Source organism: Copadichromis virginalis, linkage group LG2 (genome assembly GCF_057382275.1).
Source record: "Copadichromis virginalis isolate Kocher_CV1m ecotype Utaka linkage group LG2, C_Virginalis_male_GT1.1, whole genome shotgun sequence".
Taxonomy (NCBI): domain Eukaryota; kingdom Metazoa; phylum Chordata; class Actinopteri; order Cichliformes; family Cichlidae; genus Copadichromis; species Copadichromis virginalis.
This window is the reverse complement of record NC_140619.1, coordinates 22174568-22189832: the sequence shown is the minus strand read 5'-3', so window position 1 is coordinate 22189832 and position 15265 is coordinate 22174568. Positions and strand designations below refer to the sequence as shown.

At 43.8% G+C, this 15265-nt stretch overlaps 1 protein-coding gene across 2 annotated transcripts; it reads right to left on the bottom strand.

Moving 5' to 3' along the window:
- Positions 1 to 6751: 6751 nt before the first annotated feature.
- purab (purine-rich element binding protein Ab) lies at positions 6752 to 13693 on the bottom strand. 2 transcript variants are annotated; one of them, XR_014923031.1, is made up of 3 exons: positions 13562 to 13693; positions 12095 to 13256; positions 6752 to 11373 (listed from the first exon to the last, which is right to left on the bottom strand). XR_014923031.1 is itself a non-coding variant. In XM_085473614.1 (2 exons), exon 2 carries the CDS (start codon positions 13173 to 13175, stop codon positions 12330 to 12332), a length of 846 nt encoding a protein of 281 aa, XP_085329740.1. In that variant the 5' UTR covers positions 13176 to 13256; positions 13562 to 13693; the 3' UTR covers positions 6752 to 12329. The 2 variants fall into 2 exon arrangements, 1 of the variants encoding a protein (XP_085329740.1); XM_085473614.1 differs by having other exon boundaries at positions 6752 to 13256.
- Between the last annotated feature and the right edge of the window lie 1572 nt (positions 13694 to 15265).

Sequence of the window (15265 nt, the reverse complement as noted above, 5' to 3'; positions counted from 1 at the left end):
TTGATTGTGGTTGTAATTTATAAAACTGTCAAGACTAAAACAATGAAAAGCTAAAAAAAAAAAATCCGTGCCAGTTTTTTAATTTGTGTTTTAATTTTTAATTTGTGTTTGTGTTTTTTAATTTCTTTGACATTCTGCAGACATGACTATTACTATGTAATGCTTTTAAACATCTCCTGTTTACAACTACGCCCACTTTCCTCCACAGGTCAGTGCACTTGTTTGAAAGTTGCTGCTAAAATGTGTTGCCTTGCAGTTAAACTGTCAGTTGTTAAGTTGCACATTTACCCATTGTGGAGCACATTTATCGTAAACCCTCATTGGCCACTTTATTAGGTTCGACCCTCCCTTTTATTTTCCTTCAAAACACAAAGGTGCTGGAGACACTCCTCAAAGATTTTGGCACCTAATAAAGTTGCTTCAGATTTTTTAGCTATTTATCCATGACGTGAATCTCCTACATCCCACATCTCAGTACAGTAAACTCATTGTCATGTTCAAGAAACCTCTTTGAGATGATTTAAGCTTTGTGACATGAAGCTTTATCAGAGTGTGATCATAAAGGGAAGGACATGGTCACTAGCAATACTCAAGTAGGCTGTGGTGTTTAAAGCATGCTCAGTTGGTACTAAAGAGTATGATGATGAAATATTTGCAACACCAAGGGAGAATCGGTCCATCCTTTAATGTTGGTTGTGCCAAATTCTAATCCTACCATCCAAATATTCAAGGAGAAATCAACACTCCTCCTCCTGTAGTCCTGAGTTTTCTTTGCATTGTAACTTCAGTTTCAAGGCTTGGTTGTAATGAGTGGTCATTTGAGTTACTATTGCCTCCCTGTCAGCTTGATGCAGTCTGCCCATTCTCTTTCTGACCTCTGGCATCAACAATCATTTTCACCCAGAGAACCGAACTACCGCTCACTCTATACACTATAGATGGATTTGGAGCAGATCAGCAGTTTTTCTAAAATACTAGGACCAACCTGTTTGGTACCAACAACTATGCCATGTTCTAAAGCTCTGTTTGAATTTCAGCAGGCTATCATAATCATGCCTGCATCCCTAATTGCATTATGTTGCTGCCATGTACTCAAGAGGTTGAACATGTGTACCTAATGAAGTGGCCAGTGAATGTATATGTTTATGTTACATACACATATTCAAAAATGAAGTTTCTGTAAAAGTTTAGCTATAGGTTGCTTAATGACAGAGACCGCAGACACACCTAGCATGTGTCTGTGGTCATGGCAATGTGTTTGTGGAACAAACAACCTATTTCGTGTGTGACGTGTTTAGTACACAACCATAAAGCCTCACAGCTGAGACTGTAGGTAAGAGCTAAGCGTGATTTTTTTTTTTAAAGTTTAGTTGAAAGAACATGATAAATATTTAATTACACATTTAGCGCAGCATAACTATGCCACTATAATAATTTAATATGCTTAGTTTAAGACTATAAGGAACGAATATCCTGTAGCTGCCCACATATTAGTCACAATAACGTTATGTTTTTTTTTTTAAATGTCCACTCGACTATTTCCACTTAGTTGTCATTTGCCCCATGTATATAAAGGTGATTCAGTAACAGGGTTAATTTGATACCTAACGATATAAAGAATTAGCCGATGTGAAAAAATAAACAGGTATGGTAGACCGTGTGCTGTGCCACGCGCTGCCTGTTACAGAGAGTGTTGCATTATCAATTGCAGCTGTAATGTTGCTGAATTTCCGGGTAGCTGTGTCTGCTTAAGGCTGGGATTATACCCGCACGCAGGCACGAACATTTAGACTCTGTGGGTGAGTAGTCCTGCACGTTTTACTGTTGCCAAGTCCGCTTGAAGGACGCATGCGTAGCGGGTGCATCGTTGCGTGCCATCTGCCTGGCTAGCGGTCACACGGACGTCCGCGATGGGGAAACTGTAACACTGTCCTACAGTAAGTGTTTCAAACCGAAAGGTGTCCGCTGAACCATTTCTGTCATACAAGCGTTTGGAAATGCACATGGTTGTGAGTATTGAGACCTCCAGATCATTAAAGTTTTTTTTAAAAAAACAAACAAGAAGTTGTGACATAAAAAAGACAACAAATTTGGCGCCATTGAAAGTCACGCTAAAGCATAAAAAAGACCTGCTAGAATTTATGAATAAATGAACTGCAAATATGAGCTTTATTATATAGCTTTAAAGTAAAAATGTTTTAAGGTTGATAAACACAGAGGTAAGGAGCAAGTGAGGAGTCAGTCAATTTACCTGTCAATCCCAGTGATTTGGCCAGTCAGGGGTGGGGTTAGACATTTTGAACCTATCACAGCCAAAGAATCACAGGAGTCACTAACACAGCTAGCAATGTTTGATTTTACTGCCCCACAAAAATAAAAGCATGATCATTTCCTTAATACCACCTGTGCTTAAAAAAGAAATTAAGGAAGTAAAAGTAAAAAAAGAAATGTTTTTATTGTTTTATCTATTCTGCACAGGACTCCCACAGCATCAGCTGGTCTCATAATCAGTGCAGCGTAACCAGAGATCTTTTTTCCCCCTCTGCATTCTTGTTCAGTGACATATACTGGAGCCTACATCACACACACTGCAACTCAACCCTGCAAACCCTGAGGGACGTCTTAATGCTAGTAGAAGCTAGCTATTGTCGGCAGCTATGTTTTGTGTAACTCCTCTGACTTTCAAATCTGAAAGTACCACGAGTTCCCTTTAAATGCTATAATTTGAGAGTGTACTTATGTTTAATTGACTTTTTTTTGCAGCTATAATCGTGAGTACAGTGTGCATCTTCTCAGCTTTTAAAATAACCCTAGCCAGCTCATAATGGGGTCAAATGCTAAAATCAGTCAATAAATTCATACTTGAATTTGGCATCTGTTTCCCCTTACACTCTAACTGTATTCGTTTGGTATAGCACAGACGTATGTGCAAATATATTCTGAGAACTTTCATATATAACCATCATAAGCATATGTATCACTACTTTGCTATTACATTATCAACTCTAGAATCAAATCTAACCTCTTATGTGTCACTTTCTCTTTTTACAGCAGTCTCTCAAAAACATGACTCCTTTATAAGTAGTGAAAACAACAAACATTTGATTAAGGGTATGAATACCACATTAGCCATGAAGCTTCACATTTTCAATCCTTCCACCTTTGTAACAAAGACAGGACTTCTTTTTATTGCCCTAAGAAGTCGGGATTTTTTTATTGATCCTGCAGAAATGAGGCAGACCAAAAGTCTCTTTCAAGCTCTTTTAAGGTTCTTTTTTTTTGCTTTCAAATTCTGTCGCTCTCCTTCTTTGCCCTCTTTGCATCATCCAAGAAGGGGGATTGGAGAAGGATTTTCTTTTTGCCAGGTAAAGTTTCCATGATTGGTGTGGTTGTTCCACTATTTCGGTTGCCAGGGAAAATAAAAGCGCTGCCTTTCTCCTGTTTTGCAGTCTACATTTTCCCAGGAGATTTTGAACCTGCTTTCCATCACAACTGCACCATGAGAACAAGGCTTACTGGTGTCCGGTCTGAATGCTGATAGCATCGTTGCATTTTGCAGCAGCAGTTTGAGCATAAACGTAAAGTAACTTTAAACTCCCTTTAGGTATACGGCATAGTTGAGTAATCCACATGAGGTGCCATTAGTGATAATGACACCCTGGATGATAACATGGTAGTTAATACAGTGCTCCGTGTTCTGTGTAAAACTTGACTTTTTGGGTCATGATAGTCAAGTGACCTGTCACATGGATTAAGAATGCCCTGAGCAGTGAGTCTTATGGCTTTAGTAGTCCCATGCACTCTTTGGCCACCTGTCTCTGGAATAAGTAAAGGCAAAATGTAAAAAACCCCAAACAAATCAAATCCGCCCACTGTCGTTACCCTCCTATGTGCCAGTCAGTCCTGAAGACGTCTGTGTGTGGTGGCTCTTGATGTTTTGACGCCCGCTTTCTTTCAAGTTCTTGATTTGACTTTTCTTGACAGTCTCCCCAAAGCTGCAGTGATTCCTGTTGAATGTGCATGTGGTGGGGCGTGGTCTGCGGGGCCGTGCGGACGCACCTGCACGGCATCCGCAATCACGCCCGCCGTGTTAAAACACGGGGACTCAGGGGTTGGTGGTGGTGTGTGGTGTGACGTGAATCAAATAAAGTTGGCTCTGAACGTCGCTCCGTGGTCCCGCCGTGCCTTATTCATGCCACAGTGCACCTTTTTGCTATCATATCAGCCTCTCTCTTCACATGTTACCTCCTGTGAGATTCCTGACACCCCTCCCCCACCCATCACCTTCACTCAATACCAGGTTGAGATGCAAATAGGAGACTTCACTAAGGCAAGTCTGCTGGACCAGACGGAGTGAGTCCCCTTGTCCTCAAGACCTGTGCCCCCCAGCTGTGTGGAGTCTTTCATAAACTGTTTATGCTGAGTCTGAGTCTGCAGAGGGTCCCGGTGATGTGGAAGACATCATGCCTCGTCCCTGTACCAAAGACGCCACGTCCCAGTGGCCCCCAGGATTACAGGCCCATGGCACTGACCTCTCACATCATGAAGACCCTGGAAAGACTCATCCTGGACCAGCTGCGACCCAGACTAAGACCACATCTGGATCCCCTTCAGTTCGCTTATCAGCCTCGTCTCGGAACTGAGGACGCCATCATCTACTTGCTCAATCGTGTCTACACCCATCTGGACCAGCCGGCGAGCACTGTGAGGGTCATGTTTTTTGACTTTTCCAGTGCTTTCAACACCATCAGGCCGACCCTCCTGGGTGATAAGTTAGCAGCGATGCAGGTGGATGCTTCTCTGGTGTCCTGGATTGTTGATTACCTGACAGGAAGACCACAATATGTACGTCTCCCACAGTGTGTGTCTGACAAGGTGATCAGCAACACAGGGGCACCACAGGGGACTGTCCTCTCCCCCTTCCTCTTCACCCTCTACACCACAGACTTCAGCCACTGCACAGAGACCTGCCATCTTCAGAAGTTTTCTGATGACTCTGCGGTGGTTGGATGCATCAGCAGGGATGATGAGACAGAGTACCGGGCTGTGGTCGACTCCTTTGTCACGTGGTGTGAGCAGAATCATCTGCAGCTCAACGTGGCAAAGACCAAGGAACTGATCGTGGACTTCAGGAAGACCAGGAAACACTTGACCCCTGTTTCAATTCAGGGGGTCAGTGTTGACATTGTGGAGGACTATAAATACCTCGGAGTACACATTGACAATAAACTGGACTGGGCTAAAAACACCACAGCACTTTACAGGAAGGGCCAGAGTCGTCTCTATTTTTTGAGGCGACTGAGGTCCTTCAACATCTGCCAGAAAATGCTGAGGATTTTCTATGAGTCTGTTGTGGCCAGTGCGATCCTCTATGCTGTTGCATGCTGGGGGAGCAGGCTGAGGGTCGCAGATGCCAACAGACTCAATAAACTAATCCGTAAGGCCAGCAATGTTGTGGGGATGGAGCTGGACTCCCTCAAGGTGGTGTCGGAGAGGCGGATGCTGTCCAAGATAAAGACAATGTTGGATAACACCTCCCACCCACTCCATGACATGCTGGTCAGTCACAGGAGCACGTTCAGTGAGAGACTGAGATTACCGAAAAGCACCACTGAACGACACAGGAAATCATTCCTGCCTGTGGCCATCTCCCTGTACAACGCATCCACTTAACACACTGTTTGCTGCTACAACTACACATGTTTCTTTTCCAACTATTTATCTATGAGTGACTTATGTATGTATGTATGTATATATATGTATATATTGTACTATTCTTAGTTAGTGTATTGTCTGTCTTGTCTTAATGTTGGTTTATAATGGAGCACTGTAACAAAAAATAATTTCCCCCAGGGATCAATAAAGTATTCTGATTCTGATTCTGATACTTTCCCTTTCCCATCTACTTTCCATGAATAAGTTTCGATTCAGCACTCTGTGAACAACGAGTCTTTTCAGGAGCCTTCTGTGGCTAACTGTCCTTACAGACGGTGTCGACGATCATCATCTGGACAACTGTCAAGTCAGCAGTCTTCCCCACGGTTATAAAAGATCACTGACAGGTAAAGTGTCTGTGTAGATTCTCCACCAATCAATTCACCTCACATCCAAGAGGCTTTTAGAACTGAAGAAGCCTCTTGGATGAGAGGTGAAACATCTTCAAGAAATTTAAAGAAGTCCAGTTACTATCTTTCCGAGCTCCATAGGCAGGTAAAGTGAATAACATCAATCATCTTGTTGCAGTGCAATGTTCTGCTGGTAGAGCTTTGCATTCGAGCAGATGCAACTCTGACACGTGGTGGCTGCAGAAACGTTATGGTTGCGTATGACAACATGTGCCCCAGCACGCTCCAAATACAGCCCATGAAAGCCTGGAAAACACAACAGGGAGTCAAAGGTGCTGACTTTTCCTGATCCCAATCTGATCACACAGTGGCAGGATGTGCATAAATGAGCCTGACTGATAGAGGCACCACCCTGCCGGGACACCGTGAGAGGTCCAGCTTCCTGAGAGCTTCTTTGGGTAGAATGAACAAGGGTAACTTAATGTCGCAGCTGATCAGTGTATATTGTCTTTCTCGTTGTGCATAGAAACTTGGCAGATTTCCTTAAAAAAAAAAGAAACTAATAACTTTGGTAATAGTATATTGAATTCAGTCAGCAATTCCTGCTGGTTGGGGTTCATCGAGCCCGGGTCTGTTAAAAAACTGACCATTGTGAAGTTAAAGACAGCTATGCAGAGACCAGGACATGTGGAATGACATTTTATTGCGCCATTAGTCATTTTTCAGACAACAAAGCTCCCTCAACATTAAAACAAACAGCAATGTACAAAACAGCACACCTTTGTTTTATTTTTTTGCCATCAACGGAAATTTAATAAGGTAGTGAGAGTACATAACAGAAAGGAATGGAGTGTAAGGACGCGAATTATGATGATGATGTCGAGATGTATAGGATGAGCTCGATGTCAAAGCCAAAGTAAGCACCATCGTCATATAGTCAGGAAAAGGCCATATTTCAGTAAGAAATATCCTAGAATGGGTGAGGAGAGGTTAAACATGATACAAGAGGGTCGTTATCACAGTTTTCAGACATTTTATCAACTAAAAAAACAAAACAAAACAAAACAAACAAAAAAAAACAATATCGGTGTAGCACTACTTTATCATGCAATTTACTTTAGTAAACCTTCTGACACAGACAAAATATACTTCAATAAGTAGAACTCAATACATCTCTGTCCAGCAATAGTCACAAAGCCTGTAATTTATACTCTTTAAATGTGAGATCCCTATCAAAAATAATATGCAGATTTTTATTTTTCTTAATATATCTAAAGTGCAAGTATTTATCCATTTTTATTCAATGCTTTCTGTAAGTATAAAATACAAAGGAAAAAAACAGCAATGTTTTTCCTGTTTACATGTTATATTTTTCTGAAAGGAGGAGCATCATATATAACAAACCATATATATATATGTATATATATATACACACACACACACACGCCACAGATAAAATATTTTCGAAAGATACAACATATTATCTCTTATGGGGATGGTAAAGGGATTGAGACCAAACGGTGACAATGGGATATGTTCATTGTGCATTGACCCCACCCCCTTAAAAATCCAGGATCCATTTAACCCAACATCTCCAGAACAGCTTCAAGGACGTCTTCAAGAACTATACACAACAGTAGCTTTTACAGTCTGCGAACACGGTGGACCCTACTGCTCGGTGCGTGTGCAAACAGAAGACATGCTGAATGAGCTCCTCTGTCTGTGGTTTTCTAATGAGTCATATAGTGCTTGGCTTTGACCAGAGGCTGCGATTGGTTGTGTGATTAACCAGAAAGTCCGAATGGCCAATGAAAGACTACAACACTGGAAACCAGAAACAAAGCACATTTGGTTGTTTTGAACACCTTAACAGAAGTTCAGTCAGTTCTTTACTTTTTTTGTTTTTTTAGTTAGTACTCGTATAGTCTGGTGGAGGCGCGAGCCGGCAGCCGCGTTTCATTTGTGGAAGTTTTCTGTTAAACCGTCATATAGACGGTTTGTTTCCCACCTACAGCGGAGCCATCCTAGCAATCTGACACTGAGGTGCGTGCAGCAAGTAGATATCGCTGCATCTACAACTTAACCTCTCCTCAGTCTGACCAGGAATGGTCTGGTTACCTGTAGTCTGATCAACGAAAGAAAACGGCACACTTAAGTCAAATCTGACAAATGAATACTGCGGGCGAAAGTTCGGTTAACATCATGGTTAGAGATCACTATGATGGCTGCTGCTGTGGAGAAAATAATTGAAACGGCGCTAACAAGCACAGAGCAGCATCGCTCATGCACATCCAACCCGTCCGGAGCCACCCGAAGACGGCACACCATCACGTCCGCTGACACGGAAAACGAGACGAACGGCATCCGCCTACCATGCTGCATTTAAGTCCTAGAGATGGATGACTGTGTAGATGTGGGCACAACGTGGTTGCGAGGTGACTCCAGGTAAAGGTCTCACAAAATCAGGTTTGATCGCACCGGAAGTACGCTTCAGACAAAGACCCAAAAAAGCCACGTTCAACGCTAAAAACACAACCGACCCAGTAGCACCTGGAGAAAACAAAAGAACACATGTTTAAATCTTTTTTGAAAACAAAAAAAGAAGCGAACAATGTGTGCGTTTCACAGAGTGAGGCATTCACAAAGTGAACTCTATGAGCATGTTCAGGCTCTCCTCATATTTGGCCATTAGAGAAAAAGAGAAAGGAAGCGTCGTATTTCCAGTCTTAGCATGTAGCAGACATGATTAAAGTCAGTCAGGCTAAAGCTAGAACACTTTGGGGAATAAGTGCTGTATCACCACAGTGACTTCAGACTCGCGGTGACCTCAAGATGAACTCAGGTTGACCTCAGATGTGCTTTTCTGGGCACATAGTCATAGGTGGTTTGTACGTGCATTCAATGAAAATAAATGTTTTTTGTATTGAGGGCAGTGTGAGGAAATATAATCATCTCTGTAAGAAGTGGAAGAGATTTCCAGAGAGAAAGGTCCTAACTCGATCTGTCTGCAGCCGGGTTGGAAGGTTGTGGCAGGCTGCTGCTGCTGCTGGTAAGCCCTTACAGTGCAGTGCCAGGCTTCATCGGGCCTTTCACTGTCACTGAGACAAACGTGGGCCAGAAACAGTCCTGTGGTGAACAGATGGGATTTTCTGGAACCTTTTTTTCTTCTCCTGCCATCACAAACGCAGCCAATCAGACACAAATCAGCTTTTAAAACTAAGGATTGAACTTGTGACACCTTAGGAGCCCAAGTGTGCTCCGGGGACTTCTGCTTTCGGCCCAGCCTCAGCTCTCCTACATACACGGTAGGCCTCGCTTTTAGCCGCTTTTATCCAGCTGAGGCCTCTAAAGTGTTCCCTTCCCGTCAGCTAGGTGGCATGCCACACCGACAGGCTCAGTCGTATTTAACACACTGAGAGTTCAGCAGGACCTCAGTGCAGGGCTGAGTCAGCTGAGTCAAAATGAAGGGATGGACTACACGTCCTACGTGATGAATAGTGCACAAGCAACAAGCCTTTTTTTAACGCCTGGGAAAGGGAGCGAGACTGCGACAAGAGTCTTCCCACATCAGAGGGGATTGTGATCCTCGCCATGAAAACAACAACAAACTCCTCTGTCCTTTGGCTTCTGCCGCGGCTGATCGCTATCACCCGGCTCGACTGAAACCCCAGAAAAGCCTAAGTCAAACTGCGGTTCACCTGTACTGCAGTCCCAGGTGAGCGAGGGCTCGCACTCAGGCTCCAAGCACACAGTTCTCTTTCTCCTAATGACAGGAGGCCTTGTGCAGTTCTAGACACAATTCAAAACACTTCAGAGGCCTCCCAAACACTCAGATATCAACAAGAGGCCTTAACAGGGGGAGAGTATGTGTGTGTCTGTGCGTGCGTGTATGTGTGTGTATGCCAGCCACCCCTGGACCCAAGTCCCAAGATACTATTCAAGCTTAGTGTAGAAGGGCCAACATGGAGACAGTCAGAGGTTGTTGACGGTCTGTGTTGTGTGTTTGGAGGAGAACTTTTTTTTCGTTTTCCTAAGGGAGGACGTAAAATACCCGAGCTAGTCTACGCGCACTGAGAGACAGACAAGGCAGCCTACTGGTTTACAGAAAGTGACAGGAAGAAAAACAATTAAAAAAAAACTCACAACGAGTCTGACTTTTTTCACCTCGAGAAGTAAAAGTCTTCACATTTTGGAAATATAATGCGATGCATCCACTTCATCATCATGCTTTCAAATATCTACTGATCACATAGCCTATACATTTTTTTCGTCTATACACGTGATACAATGCCACGATTGGCACGTACACAATATTGCACACTAATATAAAATGTCCTACACTAGTCAGTGGCTTCGTCTCTGGCTGGGAGGGGAAACCTGACACGTTTTGGACGACATACTGTGGAGGAAAGGGGAAAAAAAGAAGCATCAGAATAACAATGCAAAAGTGACATATTCTGAGCGGCGAGGCCCCCAAGGAGCGATCAAGGGGCTGTAGCACCATAAAGAGATAGACACTGCCTCGGCCCTGCACTGATAGGCCTCTACATCCGCTGGACCGCATTCGTACTGACTGCATGGGACCGGCCGGCTGGCCTGCCTGGCTGGCTGACTGCCTGGCTCTTTAACAGCATCCATCTCAGCTCTGACAAATAAGCCTCATCCAGCCGCTCCTGGGTTTTCGTTTTTTTATTTTTATTGTATTTATATATTTTTGTTGTTGTTGCTGTTTTTTTCATTTTTTGTTTTTCTTTTTAACATCATGGTGCATATGGTGAGCAAAGCCACCCATAACATTTCCAGCTTACTTTCCACGCTCGCGCACACTCAGTGAGATCTCGGGAGGCACCGATCAGTCCGTTGAGCCAGGGGTGCGGCTAGGGATTCTGGGCTCCATGTTGCGCCATAGCACAACATGCATAGCCCCCAAAGTGCCAACAACACCCAAGAACACAACTGGACCCACCCCCTGCCCCCAGCTCCTAGCAGCCTTTCAGCTTTACTTTTGGTGTTGCCACGCATGCTCCATGCACTGCAGGGGTGTGAATCCCACAGCCCTGGTGAGTATATATTTCTGCCTACATAACAGCACTCGTAAATGAAAACATACAGCGGTCGAGGTCACAGACCATCCACGTGAGAACACGTAAACGAGTGGAGTGTATAAGGCACGGGTCGTAATGACGTCAGAGAGGATGCGCTGCCTCGCCGCGCGCTGCGCTGACGCGTCTTTTTTTGTCTGTTTGTTTCTGCGCCTTGCGCTCCCACATATGGACCTTTTTTAATATCCTTTTGCATCCCCCACCACCTTGAGGAAAAGAAAAAACAAAAAACAACAACGTAAAGAAAAAAATCCCACAGAAAACGTGGGCATCTTAATAAGGAATTTTTTTTACAGCTGATTCACAAAATCATAATTAGTACATCTAAGTTAGCACTTTTTTCATTTAAGTTTATGTGGACATGGTGCAAGAGGGTTGATATTCAATAGAGTAGCTCAGAGATAGGTTTAACCCATTTGTTTGAGGCGCACATAGGCTATTTAGGTTTGTGTCTCAACCTTTTCCATAATGGCATGAGAGAAATGCTTCCATTAGCCGACTACGTTTAGGCCAAATTAGAGACTACAGCCTACTTTGCCAACTTCTTTTCAAAACATGTGCCTACACGCATGCTGACAGGTGTTTACAAGGCCTGCAGTGCTGCCTTCTGCAACTCATTGAGCATTGCCATATTTATTCTGCGTACCTTTATAATAAACTATACATCTGGATTCGGATTTTGGTTTCATAAAGTCCATAATATATCCTCTTTGTGCTGATGTCAAATATTCCTTCTCCATGAAGACTTTATACTCTAAACCTCTGGTTTTATTTAGATTAAATCTTAGGTCTATTACCAGTTTTTAAAACACTTAAACATTTTTTTTTGTGAAATAGCTTTGATGTGTGCAAAATCTGTCATCGATAGAGATATAAACACTCTGTTCATTGTCACTTAAATCAAGTAGGAAACGGTTCATATCTTACAGTTCAGTCCTTGATAGCAGCGGCTTACTGTTACATGGGTGGTAAGTGGGGTGACATCCAGTAAAATGAGCGAGGAGACAGCAGAGGTGCTGCCATGTCTGTGGAGGTTGTGTGTGTGGGGTGATTCCCTTGTAGATTCTCTTTCTATTTTACAGTTAAAAGTCTGGGTTGTTTTTTTCTCTTCAGAGTCCAACGTTGTCTCGGTTGTTTCATGTCAGCTCTCCTAAAATCCGCGTCAGTCATCGTCGCCGTCGTCTCCGCCGTGCGGGCCCTCAGGTAGCAGTTCCGAGGCCCTTTTCTCTCTACTCCTCTCCTGGATCTTCCTCATCTCCTCCGCATATTTACAGAAGGTGTTACCGAATTTGGACCACACTTTGCAGGGAACCGTAATGGAGTTCCGGTACGTGGGCTTCACCTCACTCACCCGCATGAACACCCCGTACTTATTGGAGCCCACGTCAAAGAAGAAGCGCTTGTTGTCGACAGTGAGCGAGGTGCCCTCCGGGAGCTCCGCCGGCTCCTCGTCCACGCCGTAGTCGTCGATGAGTTTGGCTAAAGCGTCGCGGAACTCGATGAGACCCTGCGCCGGCAGAGCGATGGTCTGGCCTTGCGCGCTTCCCAATCCGGGCCCCCGATTAACGGTCTGTCGGATCCTCAGGAACCGCCCCCTCTGGTTCTCTTTCAGATCCATGTAATATTTCCGATTCTCCCGCACCAGGAATTCGCTCTTGAGCGCCCGCCGGGGCTCATCCTGCACCATGTCCGGGTTGGTCGGGCCCAGCTGGGCGTAATGTTCGATAAAGTCCCCGAGATAGTCGCGGAACTCCACGGCGACAGACATGGAGAGAGTGAGGCGGCTCTTGTTTCCCCCAGCCCCGACCTCGGCTATCTTTAGGAAGCGGCCTTTAACATTCTGCTTCACGTCAAGGTAGAAGCGCTTGTTCTGGATGTCGACGCGCTTCGAGGCGAGCTCCTCGGTGTCGTGCTGCAGCCGGGACATGGCGCCCATTGCGCCCGGAGGCAGCGAGCCGGGGCCTGCGGTGGGCCCTCCGTGGTCACTGCCACTGTCTCTGTCCGCCATGATGCTGCCTCCCTGCTTTACCTTCCACCGTCTCCCTCTGCCTGCTGCAACCTCGACTGCCCGTCAAACCGCTCCGCCGCTCTATCGCGAGACGAGAGAGGAGAAGAGGGTGAAAAAATGAAAGTAACTGTAGTGTGGTGTTACTGTAGTACTCCGAGCGGGCTGCGTTCAAGGTCCCCGCGCGGTTTTTGCAACGTTTCGCAGAATTTACATTTTAAGCCGTTAAAGTAGTCGCATACTGCAAATGAAAGCCTAAAACTCCGCAGCCGAGCTCACAGACAAATGTGTTTACATAAATAAGCGGGTCTAAGCAAATGAAGATCACGGGGTTTGAAACCTGTGTCAAACACAGCTAAGAGCAGGGCGCAGACAAAGGCTTAGCCTACCTGGTGGTTACTGGGTCGGGTGTTTCGGCACCATGGACAGTCGTTTTGGGGGTTTCAGCACCACGGACAGCGAACCCGCACGGAAGGAGATGCGGGGAAGGGAGAGCGGGGTGAAAAAGAAATTTCTGAATGAACAGTCGATGGTGGCTGCGTGGGATTTTGATGCACTGCGAAGCACCGTGAATCATTAGCCTGTGATTGGACACGCTGGTGTGTCTCTGTTTCTCTCAATGGGAAATGACATTGAAGGGCTTAAAAAAAAAGTTAAAGGGAAGAAAAACCTGTTGCTATACATTTATTGGCACACATGGTGACACGAGTGTTTGGCAGCACTTCTGATAATGATTTTCTCCTCTATCAGTGGGAGCCTTTAAGATTCTGATTTTCTTGGAATTCACTTCAAGGCCTGACACTTAGCGCTTTATATGGGCAAAATAAATAGCCCGGTGACCCCCACAAACACAAGCACTACTGTTTGGGGTCCACGAGACAATCACCACTGCAAAATTATAGGTATCAAATTAGTGGAATAGAATGAGCCATAATGTGTGAAAACCAGAGTCATTACAGTTTTGTATTGTCTAACTAGTTTTGATTTCATTTTGATTTTGATTTTTTTTTCTTTTAAGCCAGTTTAGTTTCAGTAAGAGTGAAGTTCTGTTTAGCTTTTATTGTTTGAAAATGTTCAATTGTAGTTTTTTTTAGTTTCTGTGTTTATTGTAGTCTTTGTAATATATGCTGTGTGGAGGGCACATGTCAGAGACAGGATTTAGGAAGTCATTGCAGAAGTGACAATAAAAACACAGACACTTGAAAGCAGCAGACTCACAAACAGAGTCTCAATAAACACCAACAAAGTCTCATTTTTATTGGTTTTTAGTTTTGAAAGTTGACACAATTGTTTCAGTCTTAATATTTTTCAAGAGCCTTTTTTTTTATTTTAGTCGACTAAAATGTTTTTTCACATCTAGTTTGAATTTTAGTTTTAGTTGACTATGATAACCTTTGTGAAAACAACCTTTCCTTTATTGTTAAATTAGTTTTATCCCACCTGCAATCCACATGCTCACGCTGCATCCATAACTCCTCCAATCCCTGTCCCTAATAATTAGGAGCTACGGGAAACATGAATTCAGTAAATAGTTCACCGGTGGAACTACATGCTTTTCACTGGGATCTCCAGTATAATTGTGTTCATAGAAAAGTGTCATATAATGGTAATTATAAAAACTATATGAAGTAACTGAGTTACAGCATTGTTAAAAGTTACGCAGTAAAGCAATGGAAGAAATGATATGACTATTGCTTGTATCAAAGGCATGTCACATCTTCATGTCTGAGCATCTTCCATATGTTAAGTAAAAGCAATGTCATCATATCAATGCTATTAAATGTCATAATAGCAGTAAACACAACAAGTGCCCGTGTAGCAGACCTGAAGAAGGACAAGATGGAGAGACTTGATGGGGTTTGACCTAATAATCTCTGGAATATATAATTTATATCAGTAGACCAAGTATGAAAAAAGACCACCTCTTGTGTTTTATTCGCAACCGTTTAATTGTTTGTTTTTTTTCTAAACTTGCACTTAAATGAATAAAACAGGAGGTTTATGCTTTGTCTTTGCAGAGTGACACTGATGTAATCTCACATAAAAGAAAGGGTGGCTAGGGCAGCTACAAAGAAATGTGTGTCAAGTACAGA

Excerpts from the sequence above, each read along its gene's own strand:
- purab (XM_085473614.1), bottom strand. The coding sequence starts at position 13,175 with ATGGCGGACAGAGACAGTGGCAGTGACCACGGAGGGCCCACCGCAGGC.